Raw genomic sequence first — 27,415 nt, 5'->3', positions numbered from 1 at the left:
AGCACGAACGAAAAAGGTAAGCAAAGGGGGCCACGCCGTTCGGGCTGTTGTGTCTTTTTGGTGTACCTTATTCCGATTGGCTCCGAAGTTGCTCCGGTGTAGGCGGCATTTCCATAAAGCTCCTGGACGGCTGTAAGACGATTGCCTGCTCACTAAAGCACACCGAGTGCCGGTTTAAGGTTGACACGGAAGGGAGATTAAGCCTTCACAGGGATTAGGGCGTAACAAGCTGTAGGCTTTACGCCGGGCGGTGTATCGGGTTGACATTTGCTACATTTGCAGCACCCATGGTATTGATTTAAACGAACATCAAACGGTACAATTGCTGGGTCAATTGATTAGCAGGAAGAGTGTGCATTTCCGGGTACGGAGCATCGGTTGTTTGACCTGCGGTAAAGGAAAGCTAAAAGGGAGGAGATTAACCCACAGCAAGCCAACCTTTTGGCTTATTTGCTTCATGAAACAAACATGAGCAGAATTGTGTGTTTTGAAACGATTTCTTCTTTGTCGAGCTGTTTGACATTTTTAAAGCAAAATTCTTACATCATAGCTACGTTTCCCTTGTTTATATAACTTACCTAACAAAACAACTTACGTTAGGCAATACGCACGACAAAGCATGCCGCTTGGCAATAGTTTCCTTCTGCCACCTAAAACAGGTTGCCGCTAGGGGAGGGAAAATTTCAAAATAGCTTACGTTATTACCAGCTAAGCAAGCTTCAAGTGGTGTCAACTGCTGTTTGCAACATTCAGTGACCTGGGACCTGGGATCTCCAGCATGCTCCACGCAAAACAGCTACGCCATGCTTGCCCGTATTACTTCCGCAATCCGAAAGGTATGCGGGGCATTTCTCCGCTCAAAGGCGCCGTCACCATCCTTGTGCAAGCAGCATTGCTGCGCCAAAAGATTAGTGACAACGATAGGGTGCCAGACCTTTCCAACCTGCTGCCAACGGGCGGGGGAGGCGTGCAGGTCGAGGAACCGGTTGTGCAATGGTAAACAATTTACCAGCTACAACAAAAGCCACTGCACCACGCTCGGCAAGCAGTTTCACCGAACGCCTTTCATCCTGACTCATGGTTTCCCAGTCTCCCCCATGTTTCTCGTACTGTTGCAAATGAAGTTGATTTAGTCATGTACACCGCCCGGCAAAACCGGCGCCGGAGCTTCTGTCGGCTGTCCAACATTGTGCCGTTGTTTTTAACAACATACCTAATGCTGCTGCTCGGTGCTGCCACTGACGCGTGTGCCTGGTCGGTGGAGGATCGGTGGATGCAATCTGAGCGAAAGATTAATCTCCGGAGCATGCTGGCAGGCAGTGGAGGCAGTGTGAAGCGAAGTGCAACGCAACAGGAGCAAGCAAGCAACAAAAAACTGTTGCCCAAAAGTGAATTACAACATGTCACTCCGAGGAGAGCGATGGTTGGAAGCTAAATTGCTGCGAGGCTTTCATCTTTCTGGGTTAAAACAAGCTTGGGAAGCTAAAGGTGGAGTGGTTTTTTTTTTTAATTTTTGTGCATGATGTGTCCCTAGCATATTATTACCAAAATGAAGGGAAATGAAAATGTTTTAGCACTTCGGAGATACTCTCAAAATAGCGCTTTATTACGTCCTGCTGGAAGAATGTACATGATAGCTCATCATCAGGACCTGGTAGCTTGGGTTTTGGTTGAAACCTTGTTACACTATCTATAACAGGCTGTTATTGAAAGCTCTTCCTGTCAAGTGATGCCTTCATTTTGTCTAGTTATGGTAAATTTCTTCGTACACTTTACATTGCAATGTGTTTGCTGTGCGCCTAGAGGTATGCAATATTACTTGAACTGTGTTGTTTTCAAATTATTTTTTAAGTAGATTTTGATTGGACTATTTTAAAATGCGATTTGTTTTTAGATATATCCTATTTGCTACAAAATTTGCTAAAACTCTCCCCTTTGATGGTTTAAGCTCAATTAACAATAATCTTAAATCTACAGTCTAATAGTTTCAGTGCTTAATTGATTACGTAAAGTATCTATTTACGTTTAAGTAGGAGATGTAAATCACAATTAGGCTGGGATAGAGAAAGGAACAATAATTGCCTATCCAGTTTTAATATAGTCTTTATTGGCTAATACATTTCCACATGTCTGGACGATAGTTCCATCTAAAACTATAGGCTAATCGGAGCGAACCTTCCGTAGAAAGGACCAATTTCCTCGGTTACACCAAAGCTGTCACAACACTCCCACTCGCCATAGCCCCTTTCAGAGCAAAAGTCGGTCGTTTGGGCGTTTGACCCGTCACATCAGTCGGATTAAACGTGCCGGCACCAATCGGCACCGGGTAGCGAGCGGGGTTTAGGAAATGTCAACGTGAATGAAACGTGTCGGTGACGTGACATGGTCAGAGCGGCCATACAGACCACTGGCTTCCGGTGTCTTTCCTAGTGTCTCATCACCAAGTAATGAGAAACAGTGTGGCAGCCGCGTTTGTTTTCATATTTTTATTTATACACCCTTTTGCTTCGGTCTACCGGACACAGACAACACAACAAGCATTCGTAAAGCCTTACTGCAATCATCAGAATACAGCACGTCGGATACAGTGCTCTTCCGTTTCAGTCTCACACAGTTCCTCATTCGAAAAACGGTTAGCTACGTGGTTTTTCTTCCTTACTGCCGACACGACGCAGGACGATCCTGCTCAACAGAGGCAATAGGTGAGAGAGAAAGAGAGAAGGAGGCGCCGACCACCGGTCGGCCGGCTACAAAAGGGTAAATTAATTAATGTTTGCTGCCCGTCAAACTAATTGCTTTACTTTGTTTTAGTTTGCCAGTGGCTGCGGAAGTACTGCCGACTTTTTGAGGTTTTTGCCTCGCTCCCGTCCCGTTCACTCGGCTTCTCTCCACAGTGCTGCAACACCTCGTAGACACGGCGACTAGGCGGCCGCTTCATCAGTTGTGCTTATTTTCGGGGTGGTCCGGCTAGCCGGTCCTGCCGGACAGTTCCGGGTGGAGTCGCCGGTGGCGCAACTGGACACATAATGAGGTGTGGATGAATGCGTGCGGAAACAGTGATTTTTCGGCTGCTGTTGGTCGTTGGAGTTTTGCCGCCGCCGCTTTGTTCGGTACTATAATGGATACTTTAAGGGGTAATGAGTGTAACTTTTAATTAAAAAACGAGCCTTAAATCTAAATTTGACACTTCCATTTTTGTGTGAATTTTATCGTTGAATTTCAGCCCTATCATACTCATTGGAATGTAGGTGCTGGTTGTGCGATTGATTTATGGTAAAATGAGCTCTTTGAAATCACAAAACGGTTTTCATCCTCAATTGTATTTCTCTTTCTCTTGTATCTCGCTTCTCATTGTAAAAATCTCGAATCTTTTTGGATGAGTTTCATGTTTCTTCCTTTACTCGTGAGGAGTGGAATTGACATCAACTCACGATCATCCCCTCCATTTTACTTATAACACTCAGTACGGTGAGAACAGCCCAAGAAAATCACTTCCACAAATCGTCGTTCACAATCAAAACCACGTTCACTACTGATGAGATTGATTGGCGAAAGGAGAAGCATAATTCTCATCCTATCCCCACCACCAAAAATGTTCCAAATTTTTATCTCACTAGCATGAGTACTGCAAACTTACTCACTACTCCTCGGAGGACCTTTCACGATGGTGAATAGCAATGGTCTCATATGAAGTTTGTTTGATTTCCCCGTTTTCGCCGCATCTGCGCAGTTCATGTTTGCTCCCCACCACTTTATTTTCCTCACAAATGTTTGACCGCACTGCTGTGAGGATTTCTGATGCTCTATCTTATCCTGCTCACCAAAGGATCCAATCTCGCCATCATGAGGATGCTGAAATTCACGGTGATAGTGCTCGTTAGCTCAAGAGTTATGCTTTTCATCTCATGTTTCACATTTTTCGATGTTCAAAAGGTCGATCCTTCCTTCTTGAGACCAGTTGCAACCATTTTGTGTAGAATTTTGGATTGAACTTATTCTTCTAAAACTGAATCGATGAGTTTGCCTTCTAAAGCCTTATCATATCTAATGCGATAAGGTGACCTCCCTGCACATTGTTAAACATTCGGTCTGCGCCTGCACAAACACACCCAACATTCCAACAGACGCACACGCACAAGGACGCAAAGAGGACACATTCGACACTCTCTCGCTCTCTACCGATTTCTCTCGAATCACTCTCCCGCTCTTCCAAAATTCAATTTGGCGTCACTCGCGAGATCCGATGAGTGTTCGTTCGGTTCGGAAAGAAAATCACCGAAAAAAAAAAAAAAAAAAAGAACGGAAATCTTCCGAACACGAATCACTTACCAGTCCCGACGGCAAAAAGGACCGCTTCGCTTACCTGTTCGTCCCGTTGGGCACCGCAGTCAAAGACGGATTTCCATCTCGGTCGGTTTGTAGCGGCGCCGGTCGGGTTTGTACCACCGACCCCAACGACGCGTGACGTCAGGATCGCTTTCGGGGCTGAAAGGAACGCCACTGGACGGTGAAAGTGTGAGTGTGCGTGTAGTTTTCTATGTTTGCAGCATCTTACAGAGACGAAGTGGCTGGTGGGGGGTAGTTTTTGATCGGGTAGTTTTTGGGGAGTTACATGCAAGCTAGTGGAGTGGAGGAAGTGTTTTCTATTCGCACATTCTGGCACGCATCAAAAATAGAAAGTGAGGCGTGTTAGGATGTGTTAGGATGAGGCGTTTCGTTACTTCCGAGTTACAAGATCATTGTGGGAGGATGCTGCGTGGAACACACACACAGGGTTACGTTAAGTGCACGTGTTTATGGAAGGATAAGATAGTTAAGTGTAAGCAAAATCGTAAAACATAAGCAAGTGTCTGCCCGGGAACAGCACAGCGATCGAAAATATTTTATCGTCCACCGTACAAATCGAAAAGAAAAACCATCAACAAATCGGTACGGAACGCAAAAAGAGCGTTTGTGTGTCTGTCTGTGGCTTCGGTGTGCGGCCTGGGTGGACGGGATCGTGACGTGGGGTTGTTTTTATACCCTTGACCATTGCCGGACGGATATGCTGCTCGGTCAACCACTTTCCCTGCCCCGACAAAGGAAGCTCGTCCCAAACCGCCTTCATCGGTTCGAAATCGTCGTGTGACGGCGCTGCTGATCGTGTCGTCTTGCAGGCGCAAAACTTTCAGCCCAGGCACCACACCACACACACTCCCCATCGCCATCCACCGGGTTTTTGACGTTTGTGTGTGTTTGTTTCTCTGTATCCGAATCCGATTCGGATGATGAAAATGAATAAAACATAAAGACCGGTGCGACAACCAGGAGGAGTGGAGCGTGGGGAAGCCTGCGGTGACGCCAACACGCTCCATTCTTTGTTCCATTGGGCAGCGAAGAAAACAGCGGGAAAAAGCGCACACCTCGTTCGTTCGCTCGTTCGTTCGTTGGGAAAGTGATTGCCGCGACGCGTCTGGTTTAATTTCGCTCCTTGCCGGGACGAAACGCTCCTCGCTCGATAGCTGCTTGTGTGTCGCCCCGTTGTATTTGCACTTATCGGTGTGGGTGTGTGTATGCTTGTCTGTGTGCGCTTCGGTGTAGAAATGTGTAACATCAACCATATCAATTGACCGACGAGTCAAAGCCCACAGTCTGCCAGAAGCGAGAATCAAAACTAAAACCCATTTCCACTTGTGCGTCTTGCCTCAGTGTGCGTGCGTGTGTGTGTGTGTGCGTGAGCATGTGTGATGCTGAGCGACAGTTGGAAAAAGGCAACGCAGGCGATAAAGATTTTACGACATTGGAATTTGTTGCTGTGAGTGGTTTATTAATCCTACCACACGGTTCAGTGCTTCCCTCGGTGGCGCACATCCGGTCACACGCCACCTCCATCTAATCACGTAAGTTGATCCCCATTTTACTCATCCCCACCCCCCGCCTTCCTCCCCCAAAAACCCATACCATCCCCACCCACTGTGCTTTAATGAATTCGAGCCCGGGGTCGAGACAGAGCGGTAGGGAAAGATCGTTTAATCCCTTCGACCCTGGGATGGATTTCTTGTCAGACTGGGTGTTTGTGTGTGTGTGTGTGTTCGTTACTTTTTTTTTATTTCGTTGCCCCTGGATTTATGCACGTTGACGGATTTCGTTGTGCTGGAATTATGTATGCCAGATGGTTTTATGGGACCGAACTTTGGCTTGGAGCAAATGAAAAAGGCTTTGTTTTTGGTCCATGCTTTTGTCGGAGTATTGCGGGGGGAGGGTGGGGGGGATAACTGTTTAAGCTGTTGCATTGTTTTAAAGGAGGGGCCTTCCAATTGATCGGGGGCATTTTTATGGGCATGATAAGCTTTCAATTAACTTAAGCTGGCGAGCAGTACCGGGTTAAACGACTGCTTTGTGTGTGAGGTTTGGTGCATAAATCTTTTTTTTTTTCATTAAAAACGGACAACTTTAATCTCAGCATGCAATCAACACATACATCCCTTCAGAAATGTTGTAGTAACGTTTGCAAACTAATTGACAAAATTCATTCCCAGGATCATCCTTTTAATTATTTGAGTTTACTTGTACAAATGAGTCAGTTATCCCTGAATTTTCGCCATGGCAGACTTGAAAGACATGCGTGCAGTCATGTTATAAAATCTACCTTCAATTTTGACCAATTCCTCCCCAGTTTTTACGGCAAAATTGGTGAAGTGGAGCTTTTCCAGAAAAAAAAAAATCCATGGGACGTAGCTGCGGAAAGATGGACCAGTTCGCAGACTGAGGCGTCATTCCTCGAAATTCCTCCGAAATTCGCGTAAAATGGACGCATCAAGTTTTAGCACCATCGCTTGCCGCTACGAAGCCAGTGGACGCGATTTATGCTTCCTGATATGTTTGTTCATGTTTCCCAGGTACCATTTTACTGTTTGACCAGTTGTGTCGATTGCCTGGTCAAGCTAACGCAGCAAGGTAGTCTCGGTATTCATTTTTATCTTCCGCTTTGGAACCTCAAGTCGCTCAGGAACGTCAACCATTCGTAACTGGGCTTTCTTTCGATGATTCTGATTGTTTTTCTAATAGTGCCAAGATGTTGTAGATGATGGAACAGGCTTATACGACGTCCACAAACTACAGCACGGAGTCCATTTTAGACGCTACAGGGTGCCGTTCTTTAATCGCCCTTGCTCCTGGACGAAGTTGCTTCACTTTTTTGGCCATCACGGTTAGAGTTGAACTGATAGAGGCGTCAAACTTTGACTGGTGACTCATGTATTACTATAATTGAAATTGCAATTAACTTTTTGTTAGTGCGTGTGAAGATAAACCCATGCAAATATTTCTCATTTTTTAACCCTTTTTTTTAATTTCCTTATCTTTCTAATTCCTATTTCAAATCCAACCGTTCATTCAAAAAAAATGTAAACCAATTCCATCGAATACTCATCCGGATTAAGGAGGCAAAAAAGTTAGAAACTTCATTCGCTGAGGCTCAATTTGTGGCTCATTCACAGTAGCCCCAACATACCCCCAATCGGTTCCACTTTGTGATGGAAACGGACCGCCTCACTCACTCACACAACAATTTGCTTTGCACACTCCCGAGGCTGTGTGCAGGGGGAAGGTTTGCAGTTCAAGTATCGAAACACATCCAAACAGAGCCGATAAGCAAGCAGCGCAACACAAATAGCGGTATAACGCTTGCTTTACACGCTACGATTCTATTACGAGCAGCTCTCACTCTCTGTTTTCCCCCCTGCTGCCTTAAGAAGGGACAACATATCATCACTCTGTAATCTTTCCCGGAATTTGACTGGAAGTATTTCGCTCAGTTTCCGTTCGGGGGTTTTTTTATTTTGCGCACCCTCATCAGAAAAGCTTCATTTTCCACTCTTTTCCCATCATGCTGCAGCTGCCGTTCGTTTGATTGATAGGAACCGATAGCAACACATTTGTGGCCCGGTTTGCCCCGAAAGGTTTGTGCCGAAGGGCGGCCTTTCGGCCCAAAATCAGCACTCGAGGCCCTAGGAAAAGCAAACCTCTCTATTTGACCCTGATGAAGAGGCAAAGGCAAAAAAAAGTAAAAAGGAAGGCCTGCCAGAAGTCTGCAAACGAGCAGAAAGCGTAATAAATTGTGAAAGGATTGCCTTCGGGGCACAACATCAACAAAAAAACACACACACCCAAACCCGTCCAGAGAGGTAGGTTTTGGGCGTTTGGGCTTAAAGTTTGGCGAGCAAGAAAACGAACCGCATTCGAAAGCCCGCATGTGAAGCCGCATTGAGTCGACTGTTCGGAAAAGCGATGCGATGCGAGAAAGATCTTTAAAACAGCCTGCCAAAAGTGAAAGCCTGCCGACAGCGTGTACCTGAACCAATGATGGCGGGGGCCAAAAGTTCGATCGAAGATTATATTAATGGCCGTTTGGAAGATTGATTGTATCTGTGTGGCGTCTTGCGCATCGTTGACGGCGACGGCAGAAGACGATGATATCGTTCGGAGAAGCAAAAGGAGAGCCTTATTACCTTTTTTTTCTTTTCCCGCTTTTCCACTCCCAAAACGCTAGCGTCTGGATGTTTGATGTGAAACAAAACGGTCGAACGTCGATCGTATCATGATGGGAAGGAGCGTATCAGAGGTTGATTCGGGCGGGACTGCTAACATACGTAAAACCGTAACGAAAATTTACATCCATCCATTTTGATCGTACCGTACCGGCGTGCCGAAAATGGACAATAAAACCGAGCGGCCCGAGTAAAAGCAAATCGAACAAATCCACCAAAAATGACGGTGGAATGGGTTTCCTCGGACCGCCCCCCCCACGCCTTCCAAACCATGGAGCAGAAAAAAAGCACACCCAGACGGTGCCGAGCACACACGTGCCCATGGCCACTCACACGCACGCTTTGTTTATGCTCACTGTTCGGGCAGGGAGGGCGATCGCAAATTAACATAAATCATGATTCACATAATGCCCCCCACACACACATACACACTTTGGGGGCCAGCTGGTACGTGAATGGGACGCGTGTGTGTGTGTTTTTCCTTTTGTTTTTCTCATTTCCATTTCTCATTCTCTCCGGTCTTGTGCGGGTTTGCAAAGGATCAGGTTACGAGGTTGAGATGGAGAAAGTAATTCGGCAAGGAAGGGCGGTGAGGAGGCTTGCGGTGAATGAGCCACAGCGGCAATTGGCCGCATAATGTTAGCTTACGGTTTTATTTGTTGTGGTTTGTTTTTGTTCTTTTTTGTTCGCTTTTATTAAGCAGTGCGCCGTTTCGTTACATGGTGGACGGTGGAGCTTTTGACTGTGTTGCATACTTTGCGCATTATACTGTGTAAAGCAAGAGGCAAACGTAGCAATAATAAAATGCTCCAACACAAGAAGAAAAAACACATTCCTTTCCGGTGGCTTAAGGTGTAATTGCTGGGAAGGTTTGTGCTGGGATACAAAATGTGTTGTGTTGTTGGGTTTCGTTCCCCCAGATAAAGTGGCCAGCCATTTTTAGATACGTGGTTGAATATTTAATTACTTAAACGTGTCCAAAATTAAGCAGTTTGCAGTGTGAGGAGACGAAATCAATTGGTTACAGGAAAATTGAAAAATCATTAGCAAATTACTTTTTTATCTGTGGGTCTAGATTATTTAAAGAAATTGGCCATTAAAACAATCTCGATAAAATATTGTTTTCTTACTGCTCTTATTGTTCAACATATTTTCAATCTACCATATTAGTTGTTTCACACATAAATGAGCCATCTAAGTGAGCTTTCTTTACCGATTTTACAATGAAATGGGTTGCAGTTTACAAACGCTGCAAAAAACATCCCAACTTAGTAAATCTAATCTTTTGCGGCTTTGCAAAGCGCCTGAAGGTATGCAGTACGTTACAACAATTGATATTTTGGACTCATTGTGATAAACTTGCTTACAAGGTTTCCCACGATTTATTGGTCAGTTCTTATGATTTTTTGGTGCGTTTCCACGATTTTTTGGTCATATTCCATAGATTTTTGGTTCGTTCCCATAATTTATTGATATTTTTCGATTGGATATCAATACAATTGGACCAAAAAAATCTGGGAAATGACCAAAAACTCGAGGGAACGCACCAAAAAAATATGGGAACTCATCAAAAATTGATGGGAACCGACCAATAAAGCGTGGGAAACCCTGTTTTTGCATTATTTATGAAAAATGTCTAAAATTATTATTTCAATCATTCAGTCTGAAAAGTACAAAAAAATATAATTAAAACACATCGAGGCTGCACATTAAAGTCTAGCAAATAATTGACTCATGTCTTTCAAAATTTTCATAATTTTGGTTTGTTTGATCGAATTGCTTGAAAACCTATTATTTTATCCAGTTTTTTTCCCTTTTTGATAGTGTCTCTTATTTCTTATCGCTTATCTTATCTTATCTTATCTTATCTCAGTCTCTTATCTGAACTGATCACTTTACAATTTCGTACAAATTAAGACAAGCATAAACAGTTTGGGAAAAGAAACTGTCAGCTATAGACTGATTGTGGCTTTAATGCAGCACAATAATCTAGAAATTCGTCCCGTGCACTTGCTTTCAAGTTCTAAAAGAATCTTACTAGTATGATGTGGTAATGTGGATTGCATTCCTTTAGGCGTAAATACGAACGTTTGCATCAGAAAGTCCTTTGTATCAGCCAAAAGACCCTAAAACGAACATAAAAAATAAAATAAAGATATACATCAATGCTACGGCAACCTACTCAAAACTAAAATACAACGTCTAACTGAGACTTTTCTTACAGTTTTTTTTTTTCACACACTACGGCAATGTTTTGTAATACCACTTGATCCAACCACCACACATGCCTTCCACAGCACAGTCTGTCAACAGCTCTTATCAGCCGCGCGCCAGATGGATCACCAAGCATCACCAGGGCCCGAAATACGGTTGAGCGCATCTGTTTTCGACCTCCTACATCTGATAAGCAGCACAAAGAAGTCGTGCCGAGGATTTATTACCGTTCACTGGTAGCCAATTTTGCCCAACGCGCTGACAAAATTCGGTTTCGCAGTACGAGTGCTGCGCTGGCACGCGGGCCCGACCGGATCAACCGGCACACCGATTGAGTCCAATGTGTCCGGGGGTTGGTGATGTGCCTTTCATCACCTACCAGTCAATATGCCGGGCGGGATTCGGGGGTTTAAGGTTGCCTGGTTTCGAAATAACATGTCGCCGGAAGTCCTAATCCTGTCACCGCCAACAACAAAATCGGCAAAATAGGGAGGCAAAGTTTTCAAATCCTACCGCCACATACCGGCGGAGAGCATCAGCTCGTTCTCCACACGTGGCTGTGTTTTGGGATGGGAAAAGATACACAAAGCTACCACGCTTACACACACACACACACACACACACACTGGCAAACGAGGTAAATGCCTAATGCGCGCTCGTTTTGGTGGATTGGATTTTAAAGTGGATTATCGTGGGAAGATTTGTTTGTCTGCAGCTTAGCCGGCCCAACAGCAGCCCGGTGCCCAAACCCGAGTAGGTGTGGGTGTCGGAACAGGGAGTGCGATGGATGGATGGATGGGCGGCGCACGTTACCGTACGCAATCCGTAAACGAACGACCCATCCAACGGCTCCGTCGTCGGCCCACCATGTGCCGAGAAGAACAAAGCATCCGCTTAGTGTTGAAATGGAAAATTGTCCATTGTCTGCCATTTGGTAGGGCTTTACCCCGCCAGCGGAGCCAACGGTTTGCGGGACCCGGCCGAGGGCTTAGCTCAATCACGGCAACAGTAAACGAATGTTAATACGCCGGCACAGTGAAGCATTTACTTTGGCGTGGATTTGGTTTTTTCGGTTTGTTGCGCAACGGGCAGAGCTTTAAACCAGAGATTGAAAGCAAATAAGACGATTTGATTTCACTTTCGAACTCTTTAACGTTTGCGTAACATATTCGCCCGCTGGCCCGGTGGACGTGATGGCGCTTGTGGTCATGATTTTTATTCCACCACCGATCCGCGTCATCGGCAACGGCGAAAAACTGCTCCCAAAAAACCACGTGCTGACACAACTTCATCAACAGCTAATTCCTGTCTGTAATTGAATTACTTCTCCCTCCCAGACCGACCGACAGGAATCGATGCTCGGTAGGTCGTGAGCGCATGGCCAAAAAATGCCCCAACTTCCATCCGCGTCGGCACAGGTATCGAGCAAGCGGCTGATGATCAAATTAGGCGCACCGAGATTGCCTACTAATTATTGGCATTAGTTTTTTTTTTTTGCCCTTTTCCGCTTCCTGTTGCGTTCTCGAGACTTTTACTTTCTCACCGCACGCCGCAAGCAGGCTGGCTCAACAGCCTAGAATTAGTTATCATCACGCGCAACACAGGGGGACGGACGGGTGGTAATGAAATTTGCATTACTAAAACTGTCTTACAATACTTTTCCCACTCGGGCGGTTGCGCGAATCGAAAAACACCGTGGGGGACCTCCTGGGGGAAAGTTTCGATCCCAACCGTCAGACATCGTTCAGGGGCCCTCCGACACGTTCGTTAGTGGAAAATTCAATCATCATTATACGGCGTACGGTCGATCCGACGCTCCAAGGAGGCAAATACTATCGCGACGAGAAGCGACAAAGTCAAGCAGAGGGAAAGGGGGTAAGGTAGAATATCTTCATCTCAGAATCGAACTGACTGGTCTTGGACTGGCGTTCGATACGCTTTCGCCTCCCGGTTGGATCGTTATGCCTTCGATGGCGTCGGTGCGGTAACACGAATCAGCCGGCGAGGGCTTCCGATTCTGATCGGTTCGCTGTTTTGAAAGCGGTTGGGCTCGGTCGTCAAGCTGCAATCGCTCCCAGGCGTGACATTGAGCGGGGCGCGTCCCTCCCCCAGAATGTGTGTCTTTGCCGCAATTCGCCGTCGTTACCCAACGGGTTGTGCGAAGAAATTGACTGAACTGATTAGGTGTTTTATGAGGAGGAGGAAGGAGTTTTTTGTTTGCGCTGCTACGAACCGTTTGCTAACGAACCTGTTGAGAGATGGGGTTTGGTATGGTTTTGATTATTGAAAGAAAATTAATATCCCATAAACTACCCCCCGGGGAGTTGGCTGATGATGGGAGCGTTGGCTGTGGATTAGACGTTTACTTATTGAAGCTCTGCTAAATTTGTCACCTGGGGAACATGGGAGGTAATTGTGAAGCTATTTTGGTTGGTCACATTGTAAATTTGTTGTGCTTAGCAATACGACCTGGTCGGTGCTGCTTCACAATGGCACTTCATTTTGTGAAAATTAGTAATAAATAGAGAAAATACAGCAATAATGGTAATGTTGGTAATTGAAAAAAATCATTGTTACGATATTGATACTAATAATATTTATTAAATTATTAAATGGATGTAAGTGTACGTTTTTGAAAAATGTTCAATTTTCCAATTTGAAATTTGTGTAAAAATACGATTTTGGTCATCTTTTTTCAATACTTTTGTGTGAAGCACGTCCTCCTCATCAAATCAATGGCGAAAAAAAGTCAAGTAAATACTTTAATGCTTCCCTGTGTATATTTTTAAATTTCGTACAATTGCTCGTCACATTTGATTTTTAAATTTCACGCTTCAAGTCATCGCCCGCCCACTCTCAACAGGGCTGCTCGTTAAATTTTCCCATTCACTTGTGCGCTTTTTAATATCACTAATACCACGCGCGCACGCGGCTGACAGCGTACCGAAATAACAATGAAGGATGAAGCGCACAACTGTTTTCTTTATAAACTGCTTTACATTATCCATTTCCGCCCGTTCGATATCCCGGGCCATCCAACGTGCCGGGACGCCGCCCTGATCAAGCGAGCGCTCCAGCCCGTACCTCGAAATCCAAAACCGCGCGCCCGTGGACCGTGGACGAAACGAGTACATTATTTATTCAACTCTCATCTGGTTGGACGGGCGGATTTTTTTAAATATGTATTTCCCATCACCATTTCGCCTCGGTGCCAACTCGCTGGTGCACGGTGGGCGGGGTAGCAAAAAGCAAATCATTCCCTTTCTAGCTCACTTGTAGCGTTTTTTTTCTTTTCGTTGCTTTTACGGAAAAAAACGTTGTAGCGAGGGTGCTCCTGTGCTTTCATCGCACAATAAGGTGCAATAGGTACCGGACCGTAAAGCTAGCTAGTTATAGCTTTTAGAGTTTGCTTCTGTTTCCGGCCGGAACGAAATATGACCAATCTTTATGTTCTAATTTTTTTTTTGTCACACCATCGTCACACTAAAAATGGCCGCTTGCTGCTGTTTGCAACTGTGTGAACAAAACGGGAATGAAAGAAACGTCAATTTTTCGTTCCGCTCAGTATTTTCCGGCACTGGGGAGCGGGGCATCGCAAATAAGCAGTGACGTACGCTGTTTCAATAAACCAATACACGGCGCTTCCGTGTCGATTCGGTATGCAGGCGGTACGGGTACGGTAAAAAATGGAATAACGTTAATTTAATTTAATTTAAGCTGATTTATGTGCTGGTCTGCCGCAATATGGGTAATGTTTCGGTGCTAAACGAAGAGGGGAAAGGAATGCACGAAAAAGGAGGATATCTTTTGTTTTGGTTGGTTTTTTTCCAAGTCATGTCGCATTTATTGATTATTGAATGTATGGAAAATCCATAAATGAAAGAAAGTTTTGGAAGATTGTTTTAGAAAAATTTGTTAACTTTTATTAAATAGTTAACGTTTCATATTCATTTGGTTTTAACTATATGGTTCTAGAACAAAACAGTTAAAACACGCAGCTAGTTCTGATATTTCGTCGAAGTATGTTAGGCGCAAGGTAGCAAGGATTGACTATTCGGCTGCGAAAAGTCTCGAAAGCCTGTATAGACCGGCATGTCCGCGTACGACGTTACGCCAAATAGAAGAAGAATGTTAGGCGCCTAAATGTATGCAACATTTTTTTGGTTTTCAATTAGTTTTTTGATATCTTTTTTTAAGGAAGATAGTACACAAAACTTCAGAGTAGATTTTTAAGTTTAGAACATTTTGCTTAAAAAAACAAGTTGTTCGTAATTATCTACAAATTAGCTGTATGACTTCATACTCACCTTGTTATAACGCCCAAATGTATGCAAGCTATTGCTTGAGTCGATTGCTTGCAGAGGTTTGCAAGAAAATCATGTTTTACTCAGATGAAGAACTACCTCTGTATTTTCATATTCAAAATAATAATGTAATGAACTCAAATCTAAATTTAAGATACATTTAAGCGTTTGACTAGGTTGAAGGAGTCGAAAAGGATTCCCCGAATACGTCGATGCAGCGTAGAAAAGTCCAGCAATAATACTATTGCTATACTTCATCGAATAGCTTAAGGGAAAGCCTCGAAATCACGCTTCTCTTTGAATAGATGAAGCATTCGATTCTATGAGGCATGCAGATTTAATAAAGTGCAACAAAAGCATTCAATTTTAATCAGTACGTTCCAAAAATCGTACATTTCGCATGTCGACTGGTTCACGGCTTCCCCAATCCAGTTTCTCATGACCAGCGGCACAGAACGGTCGCTTTTAATTGAATCAAATAAACATCAGGCTCATGAATTGTACTTGAAAGCACTCGAACAAACGTTCAGCCCCAATCACTTCGTATTGCGCTCAATCTTGATAAAAATTCGTTTCGTTTTGCTTTTTCTTCTTTCTCCCTTCCCATTTCAGATTGCATCACACCAGACCCCAGCACATACAGAGCTATGCACCACCACAATACAACACCTTTTGCATGCCGAGTGGCAGCCGAGTGAGCGCCAGCGAATGTTGCCTGCATCATTTATGCTGAAGTGAAGTTGGGTTTATTCTTGTGTTTTTCCTCCACAGCTCACAGCCGTACGGCGGCAAATCAGAAATCGAACCACCAAAAGAACAGTTTCCTTTCGGTTAGTGTGCGAAAAAATATTGAAGCGGACAGCTTCACAGTGCTTCACAGTGTTTCACAGCAGCGTGCAGGGTGGGAAAAAAACAAAACAAAACAAAAAACACGCTTGTACGTTCAATTGTTCCGCCGCTTATCGATGGGTAAGATACGACTGACGTGGTGCTTGTCGGTGTTTTTGTGTGTGGTTGTGCGCTGAGAAAAAAGGAGAGAAAAAAACAGCACAAGAAAGCCGAACTCCCATTTCCCAGCAGCGACTGGCCAAAGTGCCAAACATCAGCACCTGGGCTGCGGGAAAATCCTACGTCCGGTTCCGGTTTCGGTTGCTCGGCGGCCTCGGACCAAAGTGCCCAGAGTGGTCTCTGGCGTTGCTACACTTCGCCGCATTCTAGCAAGAAGCGTTCCCTGTGGAGAAGCGTCGCAGCGCAACACCAAATAAAGTAAAGCCGAACAAGAAAAAACAAAACAGCAACACATTCACACACCAAAGCGATCCTTCTCATCACAGCGCGACGGGAACGCCTCACACAGTCGAAGTCGGCGAAAACCGCAAGTGGTTGCGTCGTTTTCGGTGCACGTGAGCATACCTACGGGCGTCGGGCCCCTCGAGGGGTGCCAGCGTGGTGTTGCCCACCTACCGGGTGCGTCTGTCCGTGAATGTGTATTGCGCCCTGGCCCGGCCAGATCTGCGACACCGCGTCACGGGGCAACGGTGCGATCGGACCGGCGGCCGGGAAATGTGGCTCCCAGTGGTAATGGATTTACGACTCCCCATACTCTGTTTGCTGATAGTGGCAGGTACGTGCCGGGCGCCTGGAAATCGATACCCACCCACCAATCTTCCCCCCCTTTTCGCTTTCCCTCCCTTCCAAGGAGTAGTACATTCCACACATTTATCGTCGCAGCCGCAGGTGTGTTTTCCTTTTAGCGTTTTTTTGTATCATACATTTATCTTGCCCATGTTTTTCTCACCCCATTTGTGTAGTGGTGTGCGAGAAGATACTCCATTTTCGGTTGTGTTACCACGATTTTCGTTTCTTTTTTCTCTTCTTCAAATTTTATTTTGCGATCAATTGCATTCGGCTTCGTTGGTTGAATGGCTGATGAACGGTTCTGACGGGGCTGCAGAGACGCCCGGATGGTGTCGGGTGCAGAAAATTGGGTGAAAATGAAAATGGTTTTTACTCGGTGTGATGTGGGTGTGTGTTAAAGCGTTTTCTGTCTGACTGCTCCTGGTGGGTAGTAAATTTGAACCTTTTTATTGAGTTTTGCGTTCGGTGCTGTAAGGTGGACGATCGTGAGGTGTTAATAAATAGCATGCGAAGGGATGACTTCTTGAGTGATGGTAGTGTTTTGTATGGAACTGTGTATCTGTGTGGAATATTTCACCCATTTTTAGGACTTTATTTCATGAGATCGTTATGCTAATATTTTAAAACACATCAAAATGCTACCTTCGAGCTTTAAGTCTAAGTCAAGCGCCTAAATTTATGCAACATATATGCCTTTATATTTAATTTTTTTAATTTCAATGTTTAGTCTTCATCACTAAGTAATTGTATAATTTTAAACAGTCTTTCGAAATTGAATTGTTGAGAAATTTAAGAATGAGTTTTACTTCATCAACGCCTAAATGTATGCAAAATCAATAAATGTTTTTTCTGTTCAAAATTATACATTTTAACCTCGAGAAATTAATTGACACCGGAATATTTCTAACTCTCAAACGTCATTTAAATGGTGCGTGCAATGAGAAAAAAGGCAATTTGACTAAATAAAACAGCATATTATGTCAAATATGTACAACTAACGGCCCATTCCAAGCTCCATTGTGGCTTATCAAATAATAGAAATCATTTCTGCCATTCCTGCTAACATTGTTTTGTTTTGTCTCTCTTCTTCAACATCACTGGCACATTCTGTTAAAATTAAAATGATCTATAAAAAGTGATTATTTCTCCATCTCCAGCTTCTTTACGTGGAAACCGGAAGGTTTCCTCGAGTAGCATAAAGCGCTTGCTACAAATTAAAATCTTACCTTTTGCGGTTTTGGTGTGCATACGTGTGCTCCGCGCGCACTATCACGCGATGGATGGTGGTAGCACCATCCACCTCCCACCGTCCTCATTGCCTACCTTTTATGCATTACACTCACCACTGGCGCCAGGCTAGTCACGTTCACTTCACGTACAGCACGGCGTAAAGCGTAATGGAAAATCGCAACCATTGGAGTGCAAATGCAACCTCCAATGGACAAACGCCCTCCCCATTCCCATCGTAACAATGGTCGTGCCATCGCTGCAGTGCTGCACTGTGCCTTCCCATACCGTTTGCACCGTGAAATGCGATTGTTATTTGAGCTCACGATAAAGCGCAAGATAGCGCCGGGCGCGCGAAGGTGCGATACTTTGTGCGCGAAAGTGCACGTGCTGTAGGTAGCGGAATGTCATTTGCAAACGGCACGAGCACTCATTCGCCACGCTTACGGCCAGCAGCGAGCGCCGAAGGAAATGGTGCATCCGGTACACCCGCTTCTGTACTGGTGGGAGAAAAGCTAATTAGTTTAAGATCATATCATACGCTTGAGCAAATAAGAATTGTGTTCGATTGTATGTGCAAACAAAGAGAGCACCGATTGTACCACTTGCAAGTATGTGCATGAATGTTGCACAAATGTTGATTTCAAGTTGCAAATTGATACGTGTGAAATCAAATCTATTCGAAACCCCAAAAATCAATAAACCGATAACACGCAAAAGTTGATGTTGGTTGCCGAGAATGATTCGCAATCTCAGTGACACAACCGGTCCATTTCCCAACCAGTAGGCTGGTTGGGTTGGGTTTGCACTGATTAAAAATTGATCCACTGCAAAATCAATACCGCACGGGCTTTGTTGCAGCATCCCTTGCTCCTTTTCCGTTCAACAACGTGGCACCCGTTCAAGCAGAACACAAATTACAGTTTGTTTCCAATCGGTAGATTGAAAATCTTATGCTAATCTTTCGCTCAACGTTCTCCCAGGCAGGCTGAAGGTGGTGGCTGGCGATATCCTGTTTGCCGGGTTGGCTGGCTGATGTACCGCAGTGGAACACGAAACGAGACCAATATTCAGCTCATCGGTCCGAAACCAATCGAGCCAAGGATAGTTTTCTTGGTAAACGATGCTTGTAGAAGTGTGTGTGTGTGTGTGGTAAACTCTTCTTGGTGTCGCCTTGGCTTGGCCATCTTGAACATACGAATCTGTCTTTTGTTGCCAGAGAATACGTTTCTATTCTTGTCTGATGTTTTCACACACTGAAGCATAAGCAAAGCTTGAGATTTAATGGATCAAAAGCATCATAGATTGATTTGAACGAGTTGCACACGCTCTTGCAGATGCTTATCAGATACATTGTTATTGCTGTACTTTTTTCTTAGATTGCTTGTACCAGGCTAGCGCCTACCAGTAGGCAATATGCGTTTCATCAATAGAAAAGCCAGTCTTTAAGAGTGCAGTGGTATACATAACCCATACCTTCAGGCGTTTTGCAAGTGCCAAGCAAACAGCAACGCAAAAACACAATAAAAGCTTCTGTTTGCTAATTCACCGAGCAATCAGTCGATAAACAGCTTTAAAAGCAGTGTAAAATGCTCATCAAAAACCAGCAAAAGACTTTTGTTTTGAATTTTAACAGCAGCACAACCGTGGCCCTAACCGTACCGCATCGTCGGTAACGAGCATCACGTTCCAATAAATGTTCGACCAGCAAAAGTGATATTCCCATCAAAAATCAATCCCCTCATCTGTTCGGGCAAGCTGCCCTTCTGTTCTTCAATCACCCTGCCTCTTTCTCTCTCGTTCCGGGTTTCATTTGATCACGAAATCGTGTTGTGTAACCTCCCCGTTGCCCTGGAGCAACTTGGCCTGTGCCATTCCGCCCGACTCGGGTTGGTTGTGGCCAAAGACTGGGCAATTTAATGATTGATTGATTTTCGTCCAATGCTTACAAAGTGTGGGATGAGCTCGTCCAGGGTGGCCTGATGCAGAGCTACCCTTCGCTCGACTGTGGCTCATACACGTCACCGGTACCGAAATATCACTGCCAGTCCCTAGGAAAGTGCTGTTTCCAGGCTCCTGCTTTTTCCGAATCGCGTTCGGACAGATTTCCCCAATAAAAAGCTACCGAGCAACCAGGCTGACGGGCGATTGAGTAGGTGTACTTGTGTCGTGTGTGGGTGCAGCTTTTCGCCATCTTCACCAGCCACGATTGACACGACCTCGATGGAATGGTGGGTGTTTTTGTGAGTGGTGGTGGAAAATGTGTAGAAATTCAATTTTCTATCACGTATTTTACCGTTTGACATCCATTCGAGCAGCGCCCGGGCGGGCAAACAGGAAGAAATAAATCCTAGGCTTTTCAATCATTCCCTCCCTGGTCGAGTCGCTTTGTTCTATGTTGCAGTGCAAAGGGTACCACTGTGCGGAGGTAATCGAACGTGAAAATGTCGATTATGAGTTATTTCTTGTTTGCTACCGGTTGATCAGCTCACCTGGCTGGGTAGCTTTCTTCAGGTGAAGCATACGTGTTTCCTTTCGATGGCCCCGGGAACTGTTTCCAGCCCTATTTGTTTAAATGTGTGCAGCAGTGGGGGGTGAAGCAAACAAAGCGTGTAAGCTTACCGAGTGGGTTCAGTGCTCGGAAAACGCCGTATCCGTATCATCATCATCCTCATCATTGATGCTTTGCAAAGTGCATGGCATGCAAAATGTGGCTGGAATATGCAAACATAAGGATAAACTTCTAATATGTGGGAGTAAATTTATTCGGAAAGCATACATTTGCCACGAAAGCATACTGAGAAAGTGGTGGTGGGTTTATGTTTGCATTTGCTTCTTTTTCTGTTCAAATGATTTTATCTGTTAAAATTCCTGTGAGTTTCATCGTTTATCGAAAAGTTGTTTCAAAACTTTTTTTAAAATAATAATGATAAAATCTTTTACTTTTCAGAGCAAACATCATTGCACTCAACCTATGCATTAAAAGTGTTCCATTGAATATCCATAAAAAATATTTTATGCAATTCATAATAAGTGATAATAGTTATCTAATTGCCATGAACAATCTTTCTGGAGAATTGCAAATACCTTTAATTGAATAGGATAAAAACTCAACTATAAAAAAACTGTTGCATACCTTTAGGCGCCGAAAGCTATTCTTATTTCATTTGTTTAGAAAAGCTAGTAAATCGTGCCTTTTCCAATACATTGCCTATTTTTAGGCGTTTAGTTGTCTTTAGGATAATTAGTTGGCGTTCAGGTTAGTCCGTATGTGCGTGGTAGTTATCAAATTAAATTGCATACTTTTGGGCGCCTTTAGAATGCCTGCTAGACAGTCGAAAGCAATCTGTGGCATAAAGTGTTGCGTTCTTGCTTTGTTTTGTGATGACTCATCATTACATCACCAAATCGATTACAACCACCGCGAGAGATTGTCGCCTTCCATCAACGATTTCTTCTAATAGCGGCTCCGAGCAGCACCATCTTAAGTTTGCTCTCATTTTCACCCACAAAAAAGAAGGATAATCTTTCATTGAACTAATTCGTATTCCGGGCACGTTTTGCAAATAGTTCTCAAGTAGTTCTATTGACCCTTTAGTTTTCCCATTACCAGAGTATCAAATCCCTTTTTCTGTTCTGCTCCATTTTTTAGTTACGATTTCCCAGGGGATGTGTGGATGAAAGGTTCTTCATTGAACGGCAACATCAACAAAACATTATGCACGGCAGTGTCTCCAGTGTTCGCCGAGTGTTGCTGCTTGCCTGTTCAAATGGGCTGCAAAATGGCACAAGGCTAGCTGAAAAACAGCATCGTAAAGCTTCCATCGTACGGTGAGAAATGTGCTGTTGCTCCACACGCCAGCAGCGCTTCCACACACTGGTTGCGCCCACTCTCAGGAACAATCAAACGACGTTTATCACATCTCACCCCGCCGTTGCTGCCGAATGGACACATTGACGCGCGGGCACATCGTTGTTCGCCGTGGTGGCGAGCGAATTGCGAACGCGTTGTTGGTGGTGGCAAAAGGCTTGGCTTGTGCAACACGGTCGCGCTCGCATGAGTAATGGTACGCGCGTCTGGCGGTAGTCTTTGCCCGTTTGAAAACTGCACAGCAAACAGCAATAATAATAAAAAAACGGGGGAAAAATAAACACACCACCACACACCAGCTCGCCACTGTCGATGATCTGCGTGCCACTGTGCCACTCCACTTTTCCAGGACGGTGCGAAAATTGATTTTTCTACAAAATTGAAGTCTTAACTGGGCTTCCCAGTTCGTGCTGCACGAAGTGACGAGGTGCTGTCGGACGGTCAAACAACAGACACATACACAGACACACTTGCTATGTTACAGGTATGCTCTTGAGGGGCAGCAGCAGAGAAAGCAACATAAGGCGGCATGAGAAATTGGATAACTTTATTCAATTGGCTCGCTTTCGTAGCAGCTTGCTGCATCAAATTGATTTGCTTCGTGTTCGCTTTCTCGCTCGAACAAACCTTGCAACTAGCGTCTCACAGGCACACATGCACCGAAGTACAATCGCTTGCTGAATGCAATCAACAATGCTCTTTCATTTTTTCTTGTGTTGAAATATGCAATGACATAAAATTACACGATTTTTAATGACAAATTGTACGAACGGGATGGGGATTCGAGATCACTCCCAGCAGGCAGTACATTTATTTGATTTAAAAAAATGATGCCTCATGTTACACGACAAAAGCACTGCATGTTAGTTTGAGGCAATCAAAAGTAAAAAAAGACTTCAAAAACATACATACAATCACTGACTAATTATCAATCTGTCATGTTACGCTTCAACGACAGACGCGATGAAACACACACTGAGCAGAGGCTTTTGACGCAGTGAGTGCGCTACAGGGTGCTCACAAAAATATGCTTAATTTTTATCACTCAATGGCTCTGCTAGAGACTGCAACAAAAAAAAACATTTGCAATTGTCCTTTCCTAATTTATGATGCTTGTCAGCATGGGACAGCAAATGGCGAGTGTTTTTGTAAAAGCAGCATAAAAAAACGCTATCATCATTGATTTTGCCGAACAGTGAGAGGCAAATGGAAGCCTCTGCGGTTCTCTAGAAGCCTTAAAAACAAACGGGCAAAAACGCTACTTAAAAATGCCTCGCTAGCATTCAGTTTGCGGGCGCAACTGCACTTAATGGACCCGCAACCCATTGGTGTTCCTTTCCCATTTGAGAGCGAGCTGCTACATCTAAAACATGCCCCTACGCCCACGCTACGCCGGCTGTAACTGTAACTGCTTTGCATAATGAGAGCATCTGTGTTTGATGAGCTGCTGCCGTTGGTGCCGCCGCTGCTACGTGAGCTTAAAAACGCTTCCCCCTTGCCAAAAGCACGAGTGATGCATGTGCATTCCCAAACGCAAACGCTCCTCACGGCCACACCACACGTTCACCATCGCCACCGTGCGCATTTGGGGGTAATTTTTTCCGTCTCTGCAACCCGCTCACCCAACAGGATCGTCGTAATACATCGCTTAATTTTCTGTGCATTAGTTTAATTATGTTGTGCCCATTTGTATCCACCGCCCAGTTCTCATTTTTCATGTTCCCTCTCTCCCTTCGCATCACCAGAAAGAAAGAGAGAGCAAACGAAATTACCGTTCAAACGAATATCCATGATACAGCTGGTGATTAGGCATCATCCAAAAACAAATGCCCGTGCGTGTGTGTGTGTGTGCGCGTGTGAGTGCGTGTTTGTACTAATGATTGGGTTTGCTCCGTTTGCTGACGAGCTGATAGGGTTCGTTTATCTATCCTGGTTGCCCCGTTGGGCACCCGGAATGCGTTTCTCTGCCGCGCTGGAATGCGGCTGGAACTTTACGCATCAAACGTAATGAAGTTGTTTGTGCTGTGAAACGAACTATGCTCGCGATGCGTTTTGGTGATGCATGAATGCTTTTGATTGTTACTTTTTCGAAAGCTCAATTTGATTGCTGCTGTTTGATTACAATGTTGCGATAGATAATAAAACTGCGCTTGTTATTTTTCTTAAAAGCGTGTCAATCAACGGCATTAAACTCATGTGGAATTTAATTATTCTCTGTAGCATTTAGGGTTGTCTCTAATTGTTGGTATTTTTCACTAATAAGTTAGAATTTTACGAATAATGGTGTAGAAAATGCTTGCCATACTTCACAATAAGCGTGCTGGGTCCAATTTCATGGCTGACGCCCAAAAGTATGCAATCCTAGCAACAAAATCATTCGAATTATGAGTTATTAATAGCATATATAGCAAGCTGAAAGTTCAAGTATCATTCATACTGAATTTACCGAAGCACTTTGCAATGTGAGCTGAATAATCTGATACTAACAAAATGAATTTTGATAAAATTTTCAAATTAATGCGTTTACCAAAAAAATTGTAAACTTCTAAGAAGCTATGTTTTATCTATACCACATTGAGTAAATTAAATTTTTTGTATCAAATACCATTGAAATCCATTTGGAATAAAATGAATAAATGCTAATAATTGCCCTGATAAATTCTAGTGAATTGCCAAATTGTATCTAATAGCGGTAGAATATTCAAATTAATTCACCTACATGCCTTTTTTGTCTGTTAAAGTACTGCGAATAGTTTAAGCCCACCAAACCCAAACAAAAATGTAAACAAACCATGGTTGTGTCTAGTTCCTGATTAACGAATTACACTAATACAAAAAAGCGATATAAGAACCTATACAGTTAATCAAACAATTTGTGACTCTAAAATTAAGAAACACACATTACGAAAATACATGCTTGTTCCTGTCATAAAGACAAGCAAGAAAAATATTTATTCGGATTGCATTACAAAATAATTGGAAAACGATCCCAATTGTGGTCAAATACGACACTAAAAATCCAGAAATCAATAGACATTGTACTCTCAACATAAAATGCAAAACCTGATCTGAACAACAGAACCACCATCATGCTTGAAGGTCAAAAACCACAACGATGGAGGGCAGACAACCTCAAGCCGACTGTCTCCGCGGCTGTGGCTTACCCAAACCAAATTTCCCACTGCTCAAATGTGGCCATTTCGGACAGTGCCACTGGAGAATTGCCCAGTTGGCTCAGGCACTGTCACGGATCGATAGTGTTTTTGTTTGGCAGCCCGCGATGCCCTCACCGCGCTAGTACTGGCAAACAACAAACCGTCCACCAAGAACCCTAATAATCCACCCTTTTCGCTGAACGAATTTCTCTTCCCCAGATCGGTGGCCAAACGGTGTTGTAGCAGCAAGCAAACAAATAAAAAAAAACGCTCGACCTTTCTCCCCGGGACAGGTGTACTGTCCGGTGGAAGATTGGTTTTGCCTCTATGTGGGATTCGTTTTCAATTTAGCTCGCGTACCGTTGGGGCAGCACTGTGTGGTGTTGAACCTTTTATCCCCCCACTCAAGACCCCCCCCCCCCCCCACCAGGCACACCGCAGCAACACAAATCCCTTACACGCATACCAACGAGCGGGTTAAATAAACCCCGAAAAATCCTAAATTTGCCATCATAACGTGACAGGCTTTCGAGCCGGCCCGGCACCGTGTGCAAATCCCAGTCCGATTACGTGGGAAGGGAGGGGGAGGGGAGGGGGTGGTTATTGTGAGCCGGCGTTGGAATCGCTGGACATAATCGTCCGGTGGAATTACATTTTTTTCCCTGCTCCAACACTGTTCTGGGTAACGGAAAGGCTGAAAGAAGCGTGGGAAAGCAAAGGAAAAGGTCAGTTGAATGGGCCTGATTTCTTATTAAAGAGAGTAAAATATGTGTTTATATCTAGTTGAAAACACAAACACTCACACACCGATGCTAGACGACGGTGTCTAGCAAAAGGATAAAGGAATGTGGCAAGCAAAAAAAAAGAGTAAAACCGATAATGGGAACGATACAATCTAGAAAAGGGATAACACTGGAAAAATGTGGCCCTAGCTGAGCTAGAATGAGGTAACCATCATTATTGAAGGGGTATTTTTACGTCGTAGAGATTAAATTGTAGATATAGGTTTGGGCAATAAATAAATCTCTTCTAGAAATCGCTTCATTTTCCACAGGACTTTTCTCGCATTTTTGGTAATTTTGACTTCGGTCTAGTAATTGTAACTATTTTTTAACCTCGTTGTTGCAAGTTTTCTTAAATATCGCACATAATCCTGCTTGATTCTTTCACCATTGCGTCGCAAAATGGGAAAACTTTTATCCGTACCTTAATTGTTGCCGAAAAACAGTTATCGCCTCAGCTTCGTTCTACACAAAACTAAAAAAAAATATACGTCACTGCATATGCGCACGATTTGTTGCAGCATAATTCGTTTCATTTCGGCCTAATCCGTGGTGCAATTTAAAACAGAAACTCGAGCACCAGGACAGAGCAGAGCAGAGGGGTTTGGGAGGTAAAATTCGTGGTCGTGGTTTCGCTGCGAGGAAAAGCACGGATTAGGCTAGAACACATGCACACACACACACACACACACAGCACCACAGGGGCGATAGGATTTATGCTCGGTGCACTTCAACCTACACACACACACGACACACGACCACATCCGGTACTGGTGAGGCTGGTGAGTGAGATCCGCTCATATTCACCCGAAACTAAGATTACAATTTCCACTAATCCAGGCGCTGCGTGTGTGCTGGGTGGTGGTGGTGGTGGTGATTTTTGCCAAGCAATGAGGAACAATTTCCAAAAGCAAAGGTAGTGGAAGGTAGTGGCAGTAGTGGTGGTGATAGTAGCAGCATGGCACACCCCCTGGGTACAAGCTTTCAAGCGTAAATGCAAACAAATTACGCAACACACGGTTACGCTTGCTGCGAAGGAGCGAAGCGTTTTTTTTTTTTGTGCCACCGGCTCAAAGATTAGACTTAAGCGCGCGTAAGCAGGGGCGGGCTGGGGCTGTTCCGTGCTATAAATACGGCTTATGCAAACCGAAGCCGGGCAAAAACACACCGTACACATAAAGCATCGTTTGACATACGTGCGCGGCATGGGCGGCTTTGTGCAGCGCAAAAACGAACGGGTTTGTTTGCGGTGCTTTGCAGCAGCAGGAGTCGTTGCGAAAACTTTGTCACCGGGGTGGGGGGGGGGGGGGTGATGACACCGGGGTGCCCTGCGCTAAGGCAAAGGATTAAACTTTTAAATTAGATTCCGGTTTGTTGGCGTAATGCTAGGCATCTGTTTTTGGAACGATGATGGTAAGTTTTTGCATCCCCGGGGTTGAAATCATTGCGGCGAAAGTCGTATCAAGATGTCACGATCGCGGGTGACAAGTGATCGCGTCGAATTCTCGGGACGCACTTTTCAGTGCCAAAGTTCTTCATTTCATGCCGCCTGCAAAGTGTGATGCTTTGGGTGGCAAATCCTCAGCACCTCAAAGCGCAAAGCGAACGATACTGCCAAGCCCAAGCGGTAGGCAGCGCGCCGTTTTTGGGAAACGACCCCAAGGCGGACGACCATTTAAACGGAGGCAACATAAAC

General features: G+C 44.5%; 1 protein-coding gene across 4 annotated transcripts in view; it reads left to right on the top strand.

The window, feature by feature from the left end:
- Positions 1 to 4,396: 4,396 nt before the first annotated feature.
- Positions 4,397 to 27,415, top strand: part of LOC121596875 — a 46,530-nt gene continuing 23,511 nt past the window's right edge. Inside the window, exons 1-2 of one of the 4 annotated variants that reach the window (XM_041922215.1) lie at positions 4,397 to 4,515; positions 15,818 to 16,670. In XM_041922215.1, coding sequence (XP_041778149.1) covers positions 16,610 to 16,670 — 61 coding nt within the window. In that variant the 5' untranslated portion in view covers positions 4,397 to 4,515; positions 15,818 to 16,609. Of the gene's footprint in view, positions 5,880 to 15,658; positions 16,671 to 27,415 lie in introns of all 4 variants that reach the window. The other 3 variants (XM_041922217.1, XM_041922216.1, XM_041922214.1) reach the window with 3 other exon arrangements.

This window comes from Anopheles merus, chromosome 3R (assembly GCF_017562075.2).
Source record: "Anopheles merus strain MAF chromosome 3R, AmerM5.1, whole genome shotgun sequence".
Lineage (NCBI taxonomy): Eukaryota > Metazoa > Arthropoda > Insecta > Diptera > Culicidae > Anopheles > Anopheles merus.
Note: the sequence above shows the minus strand (reverse complement) of the source record. Positions and strands in the feature narration are given on the sequence as shown.